The sequence below is a fragment of the Artibeus jamaicensis genome, unplaced genomic scaffold (genome assembly GCF_021234435.1).
Source record: "Artibeus jamaicensis isolate MK-2021 breed Jamaican fruit bat unplaced genomic scaffold, CSHL_Jam_final scaffold_537, whole genome shotgun sequence".
NCBI lineage: Eukaryota > Metazoa > Chordata > Mammalia > Chiroptera > Phyllostomidae > Artibeus > Artibeus jamaicensis.
The window spans coordinates 36,432,604-36,453,780 of NW_026522047.1; the positions used below are offsets into that span (position 1 = coordinate 36,432,604).

The 21,177-nt window shown below is 42.1% G+C and overlaps 1 protein-coding gene across 1 annotated transcript in view; it reads left to right on the top strand.

The window, feature by feature from the left end:
* Positions 1–424: 424 nt before the first annotated feature.
* PINX1 (PIN2 (TERF1) interacting telomerase inhibitor 1) overlaps positions 425–21,177 on the top strand; it is a 69,627-nt gene continuing 48,874 nt past the window's right edge. The window contains exons 1-6 of the mRNA XM_053658434.1: positions 425–546; positions 4,507–4,616; positions 6,275–6,367; positions 7,854–7,932; positions 14,757–14,852; positions 20,425–20,501. Coding sequence (XP_053514409.1) covers positions 528–546; positions 4,507–4,616; positions 6,275–6,367; positions 7,854–7,932; positions 14,757–14,852; positions 20,425–20,501 — 474 coding nt within the window. The 5' untranslated portion in view covers positions 425–527. The remainder of the gene's footprint in view (positions 547–4,506; positions 4,617–6,274; positions 6,368–7,853; positions 7,933–14,756; positions 14,853–20,424; positions 20,502–21,177) is intronic.

Here is a 21,177-nt window from a genome sequence, read left to right on the forward strand (position 1 = left end):
GCAGTCTTCCCCTCCAAACGAGTTTCGCAAGCCACATTTTAAATAATGCTGAGAGTTCTAAAGACTGTTGTTTACATATTTCTTTTCCGCATTAGACTGTGGACTGCTTGAGAGCAGAGTTCATTTCTTCTTTCCAGAAAGACCACTGATTGACATTTAGTAATGAATGATGAGAGAGCTTGCTGTGCGACAAATTCTTAAAAAGGCTTTACGTATATCCATTTAGTACACGAACTTGTTCGAGCGAAGGAATCGATCCTCTCCATCTCCTTTCCATCCGGAGATCCCCGACCTCAACCAACTGCCCTCGGCCTTCTCCCACCTGCCAGGAGTTCCCACCCCGCCCCGCCCACTAGCCTCCTCGCAGCCAGCAACCGGTCGCACATCGTGACGTCACTGGAGCGCGCCCTCGCCACAGCGTTTCTAGCGCCGTGCGTGTCAGGTGGTTCTAACTTCCCTGGTAGCTGTCTGTCCCTTAGCTCCAGTTTCTCAGATCCGGAGGCCCCAGGCGTCACAGGCTCTGCAACATGTCGATGCTGGCTGAGCGTGAGTGTTGAGTGCGGAGGCCCAACCGGGACTCGTGGGCGAAGGTTTCGGGTTACGCCCCCTACGGGACCCGGTAACTAGGAGTGCGGGTCCCTAGCGCTCAAAGTGTTGGAGGATGCCGCGGGCCGGGACACTGGGAAACTGGGTTCGGTTCGCCCTGCCTGCGGTGGAGCTTTCCCAGCCCAACCTTCCTCAAACGTTAGCTACGGGTTTGCTAGTGAAAGAGACTGCGAGTTCAGAGCTAAGCACGCGCGCGGTGAATTTGAATGAGAACCGGGACACTGGTCTTGGGAAACCGAACTGATTATTTACACTTCCCTGGGTTAGTTAGAGCAGGTTAGGTTAGAAGGAGGAGGTTACGCCTGCAGAATCCCCTTAGGCACTGAAATCTCATTCTCGAAGATGCATCGAACCTAGAAATAGAAATGCAAAGGAATTAGAAGCATCAAAGACTGGAAGTAGCCTGTTTTAGGAGATGCAGGGCTAAGTAAGACTGTGGCGGTTTTGACTGTTGGAATTAGCACTCTTCTGTGATACGAGTGTTGGCCGAGATGCCTCATCTGTCTCCTTTGCCTTTTGACACTTGCGGTCACTTCGTCAAGTTCATTAACTTCCTTTCTGGAGCTGCTGTGTAACTTCTGAATGGTTCCTGTAACTAAGATCGCCTGCCGCCAGAGGGCGGTCGTGCTTTGGTCATTACTTTGCAAGTATGTGGTGACCAATGAAGAGAAACAACTTAATAGACCAACAAATACCTTAATAGACTTGGGGATTTTGTGAAATAAATGTTGTCAACATCCTCGTATCTAAGGGGATGGAGGAATGTGAGCACAGAACGAAATGGGTTAGGCTTCATTCCAGATTATAGGAGCAGAAATTAACGCTCAGAGGGAAAAAAAATCACCCCAAGTCATTAACCTAGAAATTGACAGTATTGATCACGTTATCTCTATATCTTTACATTATTGCCACTAGTACCAGCAGTTTTCTACTGTTTTCAAATAGGGACTCATAGAAAGGAATACGTTTTAGTTAGATGGTGACCTTAGAGCCTAGCTCTCTGAAGTCTCTTCCGGTTTTAGTGTTCTTTGATATGGGCTGAATTCAGTAGGCACTGGGGAACATTGTTCCAGGCTCTGCTATTCATTTATATCTATTTCCGCGACTAGTTTTCTATGGGGCTTTTAAAAAACCTTATTTATTATCTTCATCACTAGGATGATTAAAAAAGCCAGTGAAACGTGAATGTGAAAGTAGTTCAAAGTATGAAGTAGTACACAGGTGTAAAGTCTATTTGTACATATCAGTAATTCAAATTGCATGATTTTAAGGGAATATTTTCAGTTCTCTCTGAGCCATAACTCCAAATTTTCAAATCTTTGTCGTGATAATATATAATATTTTATGTGTTTTTAGAAGTTTTGCAAAATTAATGCCTATGACATTCTTGGGATTAGATCTTTTGGGCTACTGTTCCTATTTTAAATATGAGAATATGAAAACACAGCCAAGTTCTTTTTTATTTTATTTTTAAAATTTTATAGGATTTATTGGGGTGACTTTGGTTAATAAAATTATACAGGTTTCAGATGTACGGTTCTACAATACATCATCTATATATCACCCAAGGTCAGGTCTCCTTTGGTCACCATATATCCCTTCCTTACTGTCTTCCTCTACCTCCCCTGATCCCCCACTTCCTTTGGTAATCATCATACTGTTCTCTGTGTCTGTGTGGTTTTTTGTTTGTTTGTTTGTTTGTTTGTTTGTTTGTTTAATTCCTTCACATTTGCACCCAGCCTTCTAAACCCCCTCCCCTCTGACAGCTGTCAGTCTGTTCTCTGTATCTATGAGTCTGTTTCTGTTTTGTTTGTAAGTCTCTTTTTTTTTTATTAGATTCCACATGTAAGTGAAATCATATGGTGTTTGTCTTTCTCTGACTGGCTTGTTTCACTTAGCATAGTAGTCCCCAGGTCCATCATGTCACAAAAGGTAAGATTTTCTTTTTTTTTATGGCCCAGTAGTACCATTGTGTAAATGTACCACAGCTTTTGTATCCACTCATCTACTGATGGGCACCTGGGCTACTTCCAAATCTTGGCTATTGTAAATAATGCTGCAATGAACATAGGGGTGCATATATTTTTTCAGATTAGTGTTTCGAGTTTCTTAAGATATATTCCCAGAAGTGAAATTGTTGGGTCATAAGGTGAATATGGTGAATATGTTCTCCCATTCCTTGGTTGTCTTTTTTATTTGTTGATGTTTTCCTTGGCTGCGCAAAAACTTTTTAGTTTGATGTAGTCCCATTTGTAGTCCCATTTGCTTTCCTTGCCTGAGGAGATATAGCAGAAAAAAAATATTGCTATGAGAAATGTCTGAGATTTAACTGCCTGTGTTTTCTTCTAGGGTTTTTATGGTTTTGAGCCTTACATTTAAGTTCTTAAAATTTTGAGTTTATTCTTGTGTATGGTGTAAGAAGGTGGTTTAGTTTCATTTTTTGCATGTATCTATCCAGTTTTTAACACCATTAATTGAATAGACTGTCTTCACCCAATAGTTTGTTCTTGCCTCCTTTGTCAAATATTAATTGACCGTAAAGCTGTGGCTTTATTTCTGGGCTCTCTATTCTATACATTGATCTATACATCTGTTTTTATGCCAGTACTGTGCTTTTTAATTACTATGGCCTTGTATAACTTGATATCAGGTAGTGTGATTGCTCCAACTTTGTTCTTTTTTCTCGAAATTGCTGAGGTTATTTGTGGTCTTTTGTGGTTTTATATAAATTTTTGGAATAATTTTTCTAGCTCTGTGAAAAAATATTTGTATGTATCTTGATAGGAATTATATTGAATCTATAGATTGCTTTGGGTAGTGTGGACATTTTAAGGGTGTTGAATTTTCCTATCCATGAACACAGTATATGCTTCCACTTATTTGTATCTCCTCAATGTCTTTTTTTAGTGTCTTATAATTTTCTGAGTATAGGTCTTTTACAACCTTGGTTAAATTTATTTCTAGGATTTTTTATGCAATTGTGCATTCACTCACATATTTATTGAGTGCCTGTCATGGACAGTGCTTTTTACTTCTTGCAGCAAATATGAAAGAATAAGATACAAATAAGACCATAGGAGATTATGGTCTAATAAGAAACATAAAAGATGGATACAAATAACCATAATATAGAAAAATGTTAATTAAATACCAAAAAAGAAGCAGGTAGTTTATTCTGAAAATTTATAGGAGTTGTATTACTTTAGGGCATTTCAGTGAGAAAAAGGAAGGCATCGTTAGTATCTGCAGACCGTATGTGGAAGGCACAGTGGACTTTCTCCCTGGGACCAAAAGACTGTAAGCACTGACATCAGTAGGACCTTTGTTTGTATAAAGGCTCTGGATTTTGCCTGGGGAAGTTAGGCATGTTTTTGTCTCTAAGCCTCAGATTTTCTCATCTGAAATGAGGAGGTAAGAATATCTGCCTTCACTGGTTACTGTGGAAATTGAATCTGGTAACGTGCAGGCAGCATTTGGCACATAATGCACAGCACCAAAAGCTATACTGGCGGCTGCTGCCGATGCGACTGACCTGCTGCTGCTGCTGCTGCTGCTGGTGTTGGCAGGTGTTTTAATAAGGTGCTGCCTTCAGTTGACTAGGGAAAGCCCAGTTGATGGTATATCTAGCTATTTTGATTTTTCACCTTTGGAGGGAATAGGAGTATCTTTATTTTTGTCTTATAAAGTCAAAGTCAGTTTGTAGGTTGTGAATATAGTTATTGGGGAATCCAGAGTAAATGATCCAATCTGGTGCTGAATATGATACCTGTATCTAATAAAACATAATATATGCCATATTTTATGCAAGTATGTATGTATGTATTAGGTGTATATGTATTTGTGTGGTATTTTCCAGGTTTGAAAGATAAGGTGCTAAAGAGGTACTTTGTCATTTTGCAGGTCGACGGAAGCAGAAGTGGGCTGTGGATCCAAGAAACACCACATGGAGTAATGATGATTCCAAGTTTGGCCAGAGAATGCTGGAGAAGATGGGGTGGTCTAAAGGAAAGGTATTTTGGAGAAGAGCAAAAGAAGTCTGAGCCATGCAAGGAGATTACAAGTCAGGAGAATGCACCTTTCTTAGGAGACTGAGAAATATGTATGATTTGGATCAATAAGTAATTTCGGAGGAATAACTAAACTGTAGTGAGCTTGTGATGATCAAGTTAGAATTGAACATACATGTCAGCTCTCTTTGTTTACATTTAAACTGCATGATTAGCATCTTTCATAGACAGGCCTTTTAATTTTTTGCAGCTAACCATCACAGTTTTATGTTGCTAACAGTATATTTTATCCCCTTTTATAGCTAGACTACACATTTTCTTCTTTCCCTCACATTCCAGTTATTCCTGACTCAAATAGGACTTATACTGATGTCTCTACACTTGAATGGTTCTTGTCAGGGTCTTTAAGTGATGATCTCGTTGCCACATCCAATGGACCCTTTTTGGTCCTCACGTTACTTAATCCCTTAGCAGCACTGGACGTAGCTGACTACTTCCCTCTTGAGATACACTGCCCTGACCCCCACAGTTCTGCTTCTTCTTGTCGTTTTTCCTCCTGCCTCACCAGCCCCTCCTGCGTTGGCCACTGGCTCTTCATCCTCCAGGTGGTTGAGCTTTGGAGCCGCAGGCCCCGCTCTGTACTCTGCTCAGACGAGCTCCTTTTTGTTGTACTCTGCTTTAAATTACATAAATTCTGAGATTATCTAATTCTTTTACTTTTCTGTATCTAGCCTAAATCTGAACTCCAAGTTTATAAATTAGTCAAGTTTATCTTGATCCCCCCAGATCTTTTTCTTCTTAAGTTTCCCCATTTTTTCACACTGTTCCCCATCTGCCCACTTACTCAAGATCAGAACCTGGGAGTGACCTTGATCCCTCCACCTCTCACTTTCTCCATCCCAACTGTTACTCCCTCCACCCAGGACATCGTCCCGCCGCCGCTGCCGCTGCCGCCCACTCTCATCACTGCATCTGCTTTCTCCTTCCCCTCCCCTGGGCCTTGTGCCATACAACGGCCAGAATGAGCCTTTAAAAATAAAGAAGTTATATCTTGTCATTCCTTTGCTTAAACATTCAGTGATTTCCATTGTTTTAAAAAATAAGATCCAACTTTCTACTGTAATTTCCACGGTCCCATGAGGTCAAGCCCCTTCATATCATCTGATTTTCCTCTTCATTCACTCTGCCGAAGCCACCCTGGTGGTTGCCTTTTAGGTGCTGCCGCACACCACGCTCTCTGGGACGCCTCACAAATGAGTGTTCATTGGTTCAGGGGACTTGGCATCCCCTTCTTCTTTCTCTGTATTGCCTATAAGATTATTTAATGGACAGAGCCATAGATTCGTAAGAACTCTATGGGCTTCTAGCAGTTTTGTGGTGGAACTCTGATTTGGAGCCTTAGAAAAGGCATGTTCTTCAAAGTGTTTACATGGAGGTCTTAAATAAAGTTGAAGAACCAGTGTTCATTATTGTAAGTGCATTTTTCACATTACAGACACGTCCTGTAAGAATCCATTAGACTATGTTCTCTTTGAGGGCCCACATAGTGCCTTATTCCTAGATGTTTAGTAATTAACTGAATGGTTGATAAGGGGAGATACGTATAGTCACTCTTGACACCTGATAAAAAAGCTAACTCTCTTTGTGTTTCCTCTCCACAGGGTTTAGGGGCTCAGGAGCAAGGAGCCACAGATCACATTAAAGTTCAAGTTAAAAACAACCACTTGGGACTTGGAGCCACAATCAGTAATGAAGTGAGCAACAGTTTGCCTGCTGAGGGTTTTCCTTGCATAATTGACTTTTTTGTTAATGTATAAGTTTTAAGTCAATCCAGTTGATCAGTTTTCAACTACTCAGTGTGCATCCTTCATGTTTTGGTTCAGTGAAAAGCCTGTCGTAGCTCAGCTGGCTCTTGGTCAGGTGTCCGGGCCTCACTTTTCCTGGCTGTCTCCATGGGGTTCTTCACTTGCTGATGTGTAAAAGATGTAAACTGGTTTTATGCTAAACTTTTCAAAAAGTGTTCTTTTTATAGAAGTACTCATTTCAGGACAGAAAGGAGTTTTTTACCTTTACCTGTGTTCTAATATTAGCTTATTAAAAGTTGCTGACATTTAGTTTTAAAAAAAATGAAAAGATTCTTCTGCAAGAAAGTGGTGTTCTTTCCCTGTACTGTTGTCTGTTTCCGACTCTTGGTGCACAGCAGGTAAATTTATTCGTACTTCCCCTTAGGCACTGGCACTTTGAAAATATAACACTGTAACTAAAAATCAATGGCCGGTCCTCTGGTGCTTTTCATTTTCAGTATTATTATTTGCTTTGGAAAGTGTCTAAGCTGAAAGCTCTGGTCTTAAACTTTGACAACCGACAGAACCTGGTAGAGAATCTGGAGAATTACTCTAAGTAAACCAAATTACTTTGATTAGTTCAGCAGCCCTGAGCAGTAGACTAAGTCAGCTAAAATTTTCTGGACTTCAAACTAGAATTTTAAGTAACTGAAGATGGAGGTTGATTTCGAAGGTAGTTGAGAAATACATATACAGAGGTACTTAATTTTTTAGGAGAAGCATTGCTCAGTAAACCTATTTGCCAAGACTTGACCTTAAACAGTCTTAAAACAGTGCGCATGAGGCAGGTCAATACCTTGCTTCCCACTGGTGTAGGTTGTCTTGGAGATATTCATTCTCTCTCAAAGTCTGATGCCCTTTGTTATAATGAACTTATTAGCTTATCACCTTACAAATGGGTGCCGATTGGTTCATGGAACTTGAGGCCTTCCTCCTGCCTTCCTCAGTGTTATTTTGTGAAATAGGGTTCCCTGCCGGCAGACAGAATTGGGCAAAGTATTTGAAGCTCAGACCACCAAAGAAGAGAGTCCCAAGTCTATCACAGCTTTTTACCTTTGACTTACATAATTTTCCCTTAGAAAAACTTTTATACTGCTTTACTATTTAGCACCAGGTTTCCTATTGATTATTTGATTATAAATTGACTCTTGATAAGTTGTCCACATTTGAAGTCAGGACTGAAGCTTTCAAGAAGCCCATTTTTAATACTAAAATAAATAAATTACACTTCAAATTTATATCAGTCAATATTGTTTCATCAATATTTTGATGAAATACTTAAAATTTCACATTAACCACCAGATTTCCTTGCTTCCAAAATATATCTTTTCTCAACCAATCAGTGTAGGTAAATTACAGATATGCCTCTAATGATTTTATTTTATTTTATTTTCAGGACAACTGGATTGCTCACCAGGATGACTTTAACCAGCTTCTGGCTGAACTGAACACTTGCCATGGACCGGAAACAGCAGGTGGGGAGATCCGTGCTTCGTTAGTCATCCGATCTCTGGAAGATACAGTCTCTCAATTTAAAATACTTTTACCAACTATTTTTGTTGTAAGCATCACTTGTCTGCAAGTTCATTTATTGAAGTTATTAGAAACAGTTTTTGTCTGTTTTTTAATAGTGCTTTTATTGTGTGACCCTATTTCATTGCATGAAGAAAGCAAACATTTTTTTCTAAATCAAGAGAATGGCAAGGTAAGTCTATTCCATTTACAACCTCGAGGAGTAAAGTGATCGTTCTAGGGATTTTTGAGTGTGCCTAAAAACATTTTTAATATATAAAGCAAGAAATATCAGTTGGGACCATAAATGAGCAGCCTGCGAAGGCTTAATAGAAAAGCCCTTTTTGTGTTGATTCTGGTTAATGAAGTTGTTTTATCTTTTACTGTGTGTAAGAGATTTGGATTTCTGGGGTATAGTGAAATTCGTTGCAAGGGGCTCGCCATCAGAAATTGTATTCCTAAGCCGTAGGCACTAGAGGTGAAACAGTCGACCATTGTGGTTTCCATATCAAGTTCGCAGAAGGGTGCTGCCGTTGGGGGGGGAGGACAGGGTGGGCGACCCGTTCTGCTTATCCGTTTGTCCATTGACAGATGCTTGGGCCGCTCCTCTTCTCACGTCGTGGCTCTCGTGAACAGCGCTGCGAACATGGGTGTGTAAATGTCTCTTCGAGTCCCTGTTTTTGATTCTTTGGGGTTCATGCCCAGAGGTGGGATTGCTGGATCATACTATAGCTCTGTTTTTAAGTTTTCGAGGAGCCTCTGTTTTACACAGTGGCTGTCTCACTTCACATTCCCACCCACAGTGCACAAGCGTGCCAGTTTCTCCACATCCTCACCAGCGCTTGTTGTTTTCTGTGTTTCTCATAGTAGCCCTCCTGTGGGTTGTGGGGTGATACCTCATTATGCTTTCAGTGCACATTCCTCTCGTGATTAGTCAGCTCGAGCACTTCTCACGTACTGCTGGCCATTTGTGTGTCTTCTTTGGAGAAATGTCTTTTCCAGTCTTTTGCCCATTTTTGAATCAGTCCTATTTATTTATTTATTTATTTATTTATTTATTTTGGGGTTGGGTTCTGCAAACATTGTCATAGAGAATTGCTTTTTATTCCCTGTGCACAATGTTTGGCACATAGTGAACTTCAAACTGTGTTTCTCAGGTTAAAGGAGGAAGAACTTTGTGGAATAAAATAAACAATTTAGACTTGAGTTCAGCGAACGTTTGTTGAGCTCTGCACTGGATGTGAAGTTAGACCTGAGGACGTGCAGGTGTGTGAGACATAACCCCTGCTTGGGAAGCAGTGACAGAGTATCCTAGCAGGGGGTGAAACAGCATGCACCGAACCGCAGAAGATGCTGCTCTGCTCTGTGTGGGGCTGAGCCCACAATCTTCAAAGCAGAGGTACTTTGTGTTTTTGCTCAGGAGAACGGACTTCTTGTTGAAATCTGTAACTTGTACAGTTTTTATTATTATCCACGATGTAACTGTTAGAACTTCCCTGTGTGTGGTCCTGACATAAAAGATGACGATTTGCTAGGCAAAGAAAAACGTAAGAAAAGTGTTTTGTGAACACACTGACTGGACCACCGTTAGGAAATGCGGGATCTATGCCAAAGGAAAATTCAAGGACATTAGGCCTTACTAACTGTAAACAGAAACATCCTCACATTTAGGATCACAGTTAAAGTCAATAGAAATGTAGGTTTGTATTTTCTGTGCTACCTGGCTGCTTTTCCTCAGCATGCTCCTGAGATGCATTACCGAAGGGGAGTCAGTAAAATGTTTCAAGTGACCCAGGGACTTTGTTATTTGTCAGGAAGGTGCTTAGTGCCTGACAGGTTCCATACAGTGGTGCTTTGTCCTTGGGAGGCCCCGCCACAGATTCATCTGTGCAGGCTGGTTCTTTTCTGTGTGAGACAGAGAAGCATCTTATATCATTGGCAGTGGGAACGTTAGATACCAATCTATAGATTAAGTTCCACCTCAGGACCACTAGAGGGTGCTGGTAGCCCTGTGATAGGGACTGGGCAGTTGGTGGCCTGCTCCCTCTGTGTAGCTCAATACAGTCCAACCCAGTTGTGTTGCTAACTGCCAGTCCCTGTGCTGAACAACCTTTAGAAGATTCCTTTTAGGGAAAACCTGCCCAAGGAGTGGACCTGGAGAGCTGATAGATTATTTTTCTGCCATGTCCTCTCTATGCGAGAGAATTTTGGGTCACAGTAAAGCTGAAATTACTGTATTAAAGCTGAAGAGCGGGAGATCCAGCATGGCCCAAGAACAAATATTTTTGCTACAATATTTTTATTTTCTTAAGATTGCTAGCCCTGGCTGGTGTAGCTCAGTGGATTGAGCACAGGCCTGTGCAGCAAAGGGTCGCCGGTTCGATTCCCAGTCAGGGCACATGCCTGGGTTGCGGGCCGCGTCCCCAGTAGGGGACACATGAGAAGCAACTACACATTGATGTTTCTCTCCTACTCTTTCTCCTTCCCTTCCCCTCTCTCTAAAAATAAATAAATAAAATATTTTTTAAAAAAGATTGCTTACCAAATTCATACAACTTGCCTTTTAATTAAACAGATTCTATATCGTCCTCTGCATAGCGTCTTGCAAAGATTCTAGAAATAACCCTTGTCTCCTTGTGGGACAGAAAAACCAGTATATTTTTTAAATGTTCATTTTTATAAAAATTAATTTTATCTCAGTTACTCTCTACCAGACTCAACTTAGCTGTTTGGTGGACTTAATCTCATTGTTCTAGACAGTGTTTGTTACTTCCATCAGATATTTTGTTCGTTCTGATTTTAAATGTTTCTGGAAATGAACTGGGGTGCTGCGACCCCGTCGTCAGAGGTGCAGTTCAGGGCGGGGTTCTCAGGTTTTTGCTCACACATCCTCTAAGGGAATTTCGAAAACCCATATACCCTATCTCACATTTTTATATCAGTCTCTATGAAGTTTTTAATCATAGCTTTAAATAGTTGCAAAGTGCTATAATTTCTGGCCTATTGGGAAATATTGGCATTTTGAAATAAAACCATTACATTAGTCCCAAATATACCCAGGAGAAAAATGCCAGAGTAGTTTGAAACCGACTGCCACTGATTTAGGAATGCACAAACAAGCCACAGTCCCATTTCCTCTGAAACGATACGTTGCTTGTGTGTATCCCATAGTAGGTTATGTTAATACACTTTTGCTTAAACTTTTAAAATCTCATCATTTTATCGTATTTCCCTGACACAAAGCAAATACATAGAAATTTTTGGTTTACTTCCAGTACACTCAAGGCTTTAAGTGTAAATATTTTACCTTTGGGTTAAGTTATTTTAGTAGATTACAGTTACTAAAACAAGAAATACATCCTAAATTCTGATAAGCAACTATTAGGACAGTAAAATCTCTTCAGAAGCGTGTCTCTCTGCGACAGGGCGGTGTGGGGAGGGGCTGCTTCCACTATTCTGATTGAAGGGTGCTTCCCTCGCACCGGTACTTGGCTTGTTCCTGTTTCTCTCTGGTGGAGGACAGTTGTGCCTTTGTATTGGAAAGTGGGTGGAGGATGTGTGGGAGAAGTGGGGAAGGAGAGCCAGACTGATGCATCTACTCCAAAACGGAGCAGTTGTAGGGAAAAGGGCACGTGAACAGGTAGATAGAAAATCCCCTGAGGTCTGTCCCTGCTCCGATATGCTTTGGGAAGTTCGTGCTGGGAAGGTGGAGAAGACAGATCGCCAGCGATTCCTACATGGGAGAGCAGCTCTGTTGGGGACAGCGAAGGGGTTCCGAGTGTACACCCTCACTTTCATCTGCCTGGGTTGGAATCCCATCATAGCCCCTTCCTATGACGGGATTCCTCAACCCATCTGGGCTTCACTGCCCTTCTGTGAATAATCACAGCAGCTACTGAATAGGGTGGTTCTAAAATGAAATACAAACACGCATCGAGAGCTCTTAGTCTAGAGCCTAGTACTCCATATGCCTTCAGTCGACGATGGCTACTTTAAGCTGATAACTTGCAAGGTGATTTCTGTCTGGAACATCACAATTGAGAATATTATGTGCCATATGGAGTGTTTGGCCATAAAAAAAGGAGAATTATTCATCTGTGATGTTCTGTTTCTGTTACTCTGCTACCTGAACTTGTGGAAAGTCTTTTTAAAAAAATCACAAGCCAGCCCTGGCTGGTGTGGCTCAGTGGATTGAGTGCTGGCCTACAAACCAAAAGGTCACTGGTTCAATTCCCAGTCTGGGCACATGCCTGGGTTGCAGGCCAGGTCTCCAGTGGGGGCCATGTGAGAGGCAACCACATATTGATGTTTTTCACCCTCCCTTCCTCCCTCCCTTCCCTTCTCTCTAGAAATAAAGAAATACAATCTTAAAAAAAAAATCACACGCCAGCCCTGGCTGGTGTGGCTCAGTTGCAGTGTCGTCCCCCAGACCGAAGGGTTACAGGTGTGATTTCCACTCGGGGCACGTGCCCGGGTTATGAGTTCAGTCCCTGGTTGGGTGTGTTTGAGAGGCGAATGATTGATGTTTCTCTCCCTCTCTTCTTCTCTCTCTAAAATCAATAAGCATGTCCTCAGGTGAAGATTTTTTAGAAAAAAAAAATCACAAGCTATTCTTGGGAAGTGACTGCAGAAGAGAGTGTTTCAGGTTGTTTATATACTGGGTTAGCCAAAAAGTCTGTATGATTTTTTTTTATAAAATAAAAGACACATTTTTCATTTGCACCAATAACTTTATTGATTTGGGTATCTTGAGTAGGTGGCCTATCTCCTGCTGTTGGCTACAGGAGAGGTCAAGTGTGCTGCTAAATATCTTCCAATGCATAAGACAGCCCACATCAAAGAATTATTTGGCCAAAATGTCAATAGTATCAAGAAACTTCACGAACCACTTTTGACACGTTCGATCAGTGACAGCACCTTCTCCACACACTGCACAGATCTTTTTTTGCATTTCAGTTGCATTTTTACCTTTCTTGAAATAATAAAGCATAATAAGCCAAAAATGTTACATATTTTCTTCCCTCTTCAGCATTAAAATGGCTGCACAGAAATTCACCAGTTTTGATAAGATTTTGTTTAAATGCACGCTGGTATGACAGCTAACACAATATAATCTAACAAAATTGTTTCAAATGAAGTTAAAGACAACTAAGCACCACTAGAGTCATTGTACAGAAAAAATGAAATGAACTTTCTGGCCAACCCAATAATTAACCGACGTGAAGCATTGTCAGAAAGCTTAACACATTCATCTGTATGTTGTTAGAGCCTTGACTCTGTAAGGGCTCTGACTTTGCTTTTGGAATGATCAGGACCTAAAAAGGATTAGTACTAACATATTGTTTGATGGAAAAGAGCTTGTTTTGCTCCAGTAGTGAGGCAAAAAGTTTCTTTTTTCCCCCTATGCCTAGCTTTATAATTTTATTTCCTATTGATATAACTATAGGAAAATTCCGTCTCTCTTCTACCTATGACGTTCTGTTTCTATTGCTCTGCTACCTGAACTTGATGGATTTGACCAATAGGTAAAGCTGAGGGAATACATACAGGCAGGTTTTTACTGTCCTGTAGTCCACTCTAACCCTGGAGCTACTTACTCTGATATTTCAACCAACACACTAGTTTATGGCTCACATTTTTTGGTTTTGTCAGGGAAAAAAATCACATGAGTTTGTTCCTCAATGATTTCTTCTTCTTGTTTTTACCCTTAAAGATGAGCCACTGGTAAAACCTGGTATGTGAGGCAGTCATTCAGTGTGGCCCTGCGCCTTCACACTCTATGTGGCTGTCATCTCTGATCTGTTTTTTGATTATTATTAACCTGTCTTACCTTCATTTACCTTTTAAAATAACTTTTTATTTTGAAACCCTTAAAGACTTACAGGAAGTTGCAGAAGCGGTTCTGTGAAGAGCCCTGAGCACCGTTGTCTAGTTTCCCCAGTGGTGACGTCTGGCAGAGTGGTAGTGTGACCTCAGAACCAGGGAACCAACGCCGCTGCGGGCTGTTAACTAGACCAACAGATAGTGCTGGGTCTTCTCTGTATTTCATGCCGTGTGTGTGTGTGTGTGTGTGCGCGCGCACACACGTGCGTGCAAGCAGTTTTATCGCATGTGTACATTCATGTAACCACTGCCACAGTCTGGACAGGGTTCCTTCATCACCACCAAAGAGCTGCCTCGGTCATGCAGCCTCTGTGTTCACGCCCACTCCTGCCCTCTAGCCTGCAGTGCCCCACTTTCAGCCTTGTCCCCTGGAAACCCTCAGGAGTTCCCCTCTCTGTACTTTTGTCATTTCAGGGATGTTACGTGAACTGAGTCATGTAGCACGTGGATGGGCCTTCCTCACTGAGCATCACGCCCTTCAGGTCCATCCAGGATGTTGGGTGTGTCAGTAGCTTATGGTATTGCTCTTCCTTGCAGAGTGGTGTTGCAGAACAAAGGTGTGCCAGAATTTGCTCAGCCGTTCACCCACCGAGGGGATTTTGGGTTATTTTCAGTATTTTATAATAATGAATAAGGCTGTTATATATATTGGTTTGTAAATTTTTGTGTGAATACAAATTTTCATTTCCCTTTCTCAAAGATTGTATAAATTTCTGGAAAACAGGTTTGCCTGATTTGTAGTACACAGTTTAAGAAAAATATTTCTAATCATTTGGTTAGAGTTCAATAATAATTGATAGGGTTCCCAAAGATTTTATTTAAATAAAATTATGTCACTGTACAAGAATGAATGAGAATCGATTACAGAGTTTAATGGAATGCTTTCTCTTGTTTTTTTTTTAAGACTCCTCCTCAGACAACAAGGAAAAGAAATCTTTCAGCCTTGAAGAAAAGTCCAAAACCTCCAAAAACCGTGTTCATTATAAGAAATTCACAAAAGGTAGAACTAAGCATTTTCTTAATGTGTTGTTGATACCTCTGTGTTCACACTGGGTTTCTTAAAGCACTTTTAGCTCTTCACTGGCATTACATTTTATTTCCCATTTAAACAGGGAATCATGGGTGGCTGGACTGGACAGGTCCGGAGTGGGACCAAAGCTCCAGCCCTCACCGTTGCTGGACAGAGTGGGGCCGCAGCTCCAGCCCTCACTGTTACTGGACAAAGTGGGGCTGCAGCTCCGGCCCTCACCATTACTCTGCAGTCGCCTACTCAGAGGGTGGGCTCAGAGTCATGGGCTCTGCAGTGGGCAAAGTGGGGGCAGAAGGCAAGGTGGTATTTGAAGGAGAAAAGGGACTTTACGTGGCTAGGCCAGGAAGTAATTCCAACTGACTGCTCAACATTTTAAGTTACATTTTCCTGCTTTTCAAATTATAATGGTTGGTGTTGGGTAGCTCTTAAAAATTTTCAGTTTACAGAATTATTTTCTGTATTGAGATCTCCAGTTTGAGAAATCTCACTCCCCAGCTAATCTTTATATTACTGCACACCATTTCTTCATTTCATGATTCCATGGTCATTGCCAAGACAGTTAGAAAACATGGTTGACAACTGGGTGAGAAATCCTGCCCTTCCTCTACCGCCTCCCCACTGCCTTCCCAGTACTTGGAAGCAGTTGTGAGTGCAGCTGTCCCGCTGTAACCACTAGGTGGCGGTGTTGTATTGGTAAGAAACAATTGAACTAGAACTCCTCAACTCCCCAGAGGTTTTCCCGTAGAAGGGTATTATGCAGTAAGTGCACTTTCCAGGCACAGAAGCCTATTTATTGCATAATAAACTTAAAGTATAAGTATGATGATAATTTATGTTGTGATATGTAGGCATCATCTGATGGTTCTTCTGTGGGAGATTAGACATGTCTCTTTGCTTTAGTCTCGTTGGCGTTATTGGGAATTCCCTAACTCCTAGAATCACTGAAATTCCCACTGCTTTAAACTATTAATGGTGGTTCTCATGGGGCGCAGGACCCCAAAAGGTAGGAATGAGTTTGGTTCAATGAGAGTCCACGGCAGAGCTGAATGACACGGGGAACTGCGTAGCTTTGGGATGTGCAGGGAGAGACTGGTGCTTCCTTCTTGCCTGTCCCAGCAGGTGTGGCTGCTGGCCCTTCCTGTCATTCCTCCTTCTCTCAGGAGAGAACTTCTCTGTCGTTTTCCTGTATGGCTTCCAATCAGGGTTTCTCTCCACCCCTGACCTGCGCAGAACAGAAGACAGTCCTTCTTGGCCCTCAGTCCTTTTGAGGAGAGGCTACCCGGTCACATCATACCCAAGCCATTAAATGTCCTCCTTTTCTCATGTAGTCACTCCAGGAAAAAAGAGATATAGCAGAAGGGTACTGAGCAAGCTAATGACAATAGAAGAGGCCTACAACTTCTGGATGGCATGGCATCCTTTTAGACTTCCACTTTTACGATTGAAATATTCTGATTTTCTTTTAGTACCTGACTACTTACGTGAGTTCATCTGAAGCATTTTCCGAAGCCAGTATAAACCTCTTTAATCTAACGAATGCTGGAAGTACCTGCTTTCTCTTTCTAGTTAAGCCACTGCAAGTGACCCTGTCAGATTGCTTGGTGTGTTGCACCTTTGTTTTTTATCTTTTAAAATGACCCCCGCTTGTTAGCCTTGCCTGGGGGGGCATTGGTGTACAGGGAAGAGAGTTCCACGTCCGTCGGGAGAAAGGTGGCAGGGGAGATGAGTGGGAAAACCGAGGAAGCGCAGACTGTGGGTTAGTGGAGGAGACGCGAGAAGGAGGCAGAAATCCAGGTAGTCAAGGAAAAAAGTATTTATCATCCATCTTAACAGTTCACCGGGAAAGATATTTTGAAGTTCTTTAATTGACTGAAAGAAACATCTCTCTTGCAGAGCCACTGTTGGTGCAGCGCGTGAATGGCGCACTTCGCCTCCCCTGAGGTGACCGCCTCAGGTGGCGGGACACGGGCGCTGGCCTCCGCTCCCTTCTTCAGACTCAGTTTCCTCTTGCATAACGTGAGGGAAGATTATTAAAACACCATTGAGGTCTAAAATGGTTTCTGTTTTATGACATCAGAAATGTCCCCATTATATGGAACTTCCGATTGTTCGGCATTCTGGATAATGAGGACCTTAGCCTGTGGGTACGATCGTAGTGAAAGTAACTGATTCACTTATTGGATGAGGAGGGTTCATGCTGTGACTTTGTCTGTGGTCCACACAGTTAAAACATGGCATTTTATACTGCTCCATGTGAAGGGTGAAGATACGACTTTTATTTTAGTGAGATAGCATTGTGAAATTTGCTACTGCCTATCATTTTAGTTCTGATACATAATTATCTTTTTTAGTCCAGAATTTTAATTTTAATTTGAAATAATTTATTAGATAATTTCAAAAGTTAATTTCATTCATATTTGTTTTAAAAGCCTGACTTCGATGTGGTTTCTTTTAATTGAAAAATTGTTCAGCAATGCCATATCTGCAGAGAGGAAATCATAGGGAAAAGATCAATTTCTCCCAAATGACTTGCTACGCACAGTGAGGATTGTGGAGAGCATTGCCTTTCCCCCTGGCGGTGCAGCGGTGGGTAAAAAGTTGCTGACACTACAGTTGTGCAACTTCATCATGGTAACTGACCCACACTTCTTATCCCTGTGACAGTTTCCCGTGCTTTGCTTCTTAAACAAGGACACGACACGCACACCACATGTCCTGGGAACGGGCCTGCTCGTCTGGGGACCCAGGCTGCACTGCATCCCCCACGGCCGACTCCTCCCACCGAGGGATGGACATTAAGTTTCCTCCTCTGGTTCTGTTGGCATTAGACTATAAAGTAGCCCCACTGCAGGCTTTTAAAAATTCAGCTATCTTGTTATTATTTCACCTTCTACCCTAATTCTTGCCCATTTCCCGGGGTTCCGACACTGTGCCCACAACTTTTTTATCCTCCTGATTTGGGAGTGCAAATGAATTTTCTCAGCAAGTGAAGCTACCTACTTAAGCTTTAACTTTTTATTATAATAAATGTATTTCTCAGATCTGCATTTCTTGCCCTTATTCATTTACTGAGTAGAAAAACTCACTGTTTTCTCTCTAGAACTTGTTGGGTTCTATATGACTTTTGCCCTTAAACTAAAAAGCCCCAAATCTGTGATTCATAAATTCTTATGTTTTCTAGGTTTCCTTTGCTTCCCATGGGGACTTCTTGGCGTATGCTTGTGTCTGCCCACAGTGGTGATGCCTCCCTCCAGTCTTCTACTCTGGTGGCTGGAAGCCCCGATGTTCACAATTGCTAGAAAGACAGCTGAGGTGGTCGTGCAGAGCTTTTTTATCAGCTCATCCTGGTTTTTGAAATGCTGTGGCCAGTTAAAGATTAATAGACACATGAACCATGTCCAGACAGACAACGTACTTCCTAGTCTGTTCTTTTTTTTTTATTGCCATTTTCTCTAAGTTTATCAGTAATATTTGCTGTGATTTGACTGTCATTCAGAACTGAGACCAATAAGCTTTTAAACTTTTTAAATATGTGCATTTTATGTAAAAGTGGCCACACATAATTTTATAACATTTATAAACCATTCAGCCAGGGCCATTGACTAATAACTATTTCAGTTCTGCTCCCATCCCCATCTTTATCCGCCTCAGAGCTCCTTTCCATTGGTCTCTGACTCAGTTCTCCTCTGTTCTGTTTTCCAGATCAAATCCCAAGCAAGACCTGTAACAGTCCTGGTTTCCACATTTCCTTAAGTGCACTTTGCTAAAGGGTAAACGTTTCTGATACAAGAACCCACCACCCAAACTGTAGAAATACTTGCACCTTCATTGGTCTAGCTTACTCTCTACCAGCCTGGCAGTTTTCCCTTTGATTTTTAGATTTGCTTTTGATCTCTGTGTGATCATATTTTGACATCCTGTTTTAAAACTGCAATCTCGCATGTGCCCTGTTTTTCTTAATCACTCCAGCATTCCCTTTAGTTGACTTGCTACAAAAGCGATCTTCATTTGCTCGCCTTTGGCCTGCCTGTCCCGTTTCAGAAGGTAGTTGAGGATGGATAACTGCGCACTTCGAGCTAGTACACCTCCTTTTTCTGCAGTAGAAACTGCCACCTGAATGTGCTCTGCCCCGCAGTGGGCTGTGCTGGTGACAAGGAGGAGAACAGACCACCAGACCTCCTGAGGGTCTGCCTACCTCTCCCCACCACGACCAATTTGATTCCCCACGTTTCTGATTTATCTTCTGAGTTTCTGTCCGGGATATGCTTCATTTTGTTCTTAAGTCGGCTTCCCTGGGAGTGGTTCGTCGGGTTCGAGTAGTGGTCAGTCAGCACCTGGAGGCCTTTGTTCGGGCTCAGGGAGAAGGGGGAGAACAGCACAGAGCCCCGGAGGAGCACGTCCTTCCGGATAAGAACAGGCTGTGCTGATGGGACCGTTGGAACTGCTGCCGGTGAAACTGGTTTTGGCACCTGGCTCTGCATTAAATTGAAGGGTGTTTTGTTTTTTAATTTCATGGAGTCGCTGAGCAATATCATATTTGAATGCCCCAGTGATAGTCAGTGAACTAGAACCTTCTGGGTCAGGACATTACTTTGCAAAGTCAGTTTTGCTACGGGAAACCAAGAAGTCAGTCTGTGACAGTGAACTCAGACTTCCAACTCAAAACAAAGATTTTGGTGTCTAACCCAGAGCCTTGCTCCCCCTGAGCCTCAGACTTGACCTGTGGTAGTTACATTTTAAAGGGAATTAACCATGAAGTTGACAAATGGGAGTAGATTTGGTTGACTGCTCACAGAGTGTTTTTGGTAGAAGTGGAAATTCCAAAGAAGTGAATATTAAATCATTTGGTTTGTGGGTTTGAACTTAAAAAGTTTAGTGGTTTTAATAAGAATCATGGGTCCTTTGGCCACTGCTCTTGTGAGAAGCCATTTAATTTCCTGCTCTTATCATGTACCCCATTATTTAAAGCTGACATAGCACACTCTTTCACTGTAATCCGGTATTTTTATTTGCATTTATTCTTTTGAAATTTCATTTGTTCAATGAATTACTGAACGCCCGTGTGTCAAATGTAGTCTGTCTTCGTTCATGTGCGCGTGTGGGGTTTTGAAGGTACAAGTCTAGCAGCGCTTTCTGTTCTGCGCCCATAATCCTAAGTAGCTCATGTCTCCTTGAAGTAAATAAGGTCTGTTTTACAAATGGGGAAGCCAGAGACCCAGAAACTGTACCTGGAAGGTGCCCCAGCAGTGGGGTGGCTTCAGGATTGTTCTCCTCGCAGTCCGTGTGTTCTTGGTTGTTTCTGCTACTAAGAGGCTGCCGGTGGTGCTGGATCTGAAACACTTATTTGATAAGTGATTTTAAACTGTAATTTTATTAGTTAATTACAGGATTTTCATCTGTACAGTGGAGACAGAAAGTCGATAGTGTATAAAATTGTTTCTTTTTCAGAACTCAGTTTGCTTTTAGGAGGTTCATAGCTTGTATTTGTGCTCTGTGTTTTCCAAGATCGCTGTCACTAAAAGTCATCATATTGTTTTTCTAGGGAAGGACTTATCATCTCGGAGCAAAACAGATCTGGACTGCATTTTCGGGAAAAGACAGAGTAAGAAGACTCCAGAGGTATTAAGCCACATATATCTGATAACACATGTCTGTTTTCACAGTTTGACTCAGCTGCATGTGGAGCTGTTTATTATGAATAGTAGTTTTCAGACAAAGTTACCAAAAACCTTTTAGAGGCTTCTTACAAGGTCTAAATGCGATCCTCTTCATTGTTAGGGGATAATATGTTTCATAAGAAATCTTTGAAAAGGGTGCATGCTCTCTGGGTTTGGTCGTTGTGTGAGGACTAGACTGACCTGGGGGTGAATCCCACGGGGGATCCGTCCAGGGGGCCAGGAGCTCTCCTGCCTCCAGGAGAGGGAGGCCTCTCGCACACCAGCCGGTTTGTTAGCTCTGCTCAGTCCACACCCTCCGTGTGGGGTCTGGCTGGGGCGGGGCGGCGGGGGGGATATCATACCTGTCTCTGGTCTGTTCCATTTTTAAAACATTTTTTTTAAGATTGTATTCATTTATCTTTAGAGGGAATGGGAAGGAGAGAAGGAGAGAAACATCAGTGTGTGGTTGCCTCTCATGCGTCCCCTGCTGGGACCTGGCCTGCAACCCAGGCATGTGCCCTGACTGGGAATCAAACTGTGTTTTGTTTGGTTCGCAGGCCCGCACTCAATCCACTGAGCTACACCAGCCAGGGCCCATTTTAAAAACGTTCTGAAACACGAATTTGGATCGGCATTGG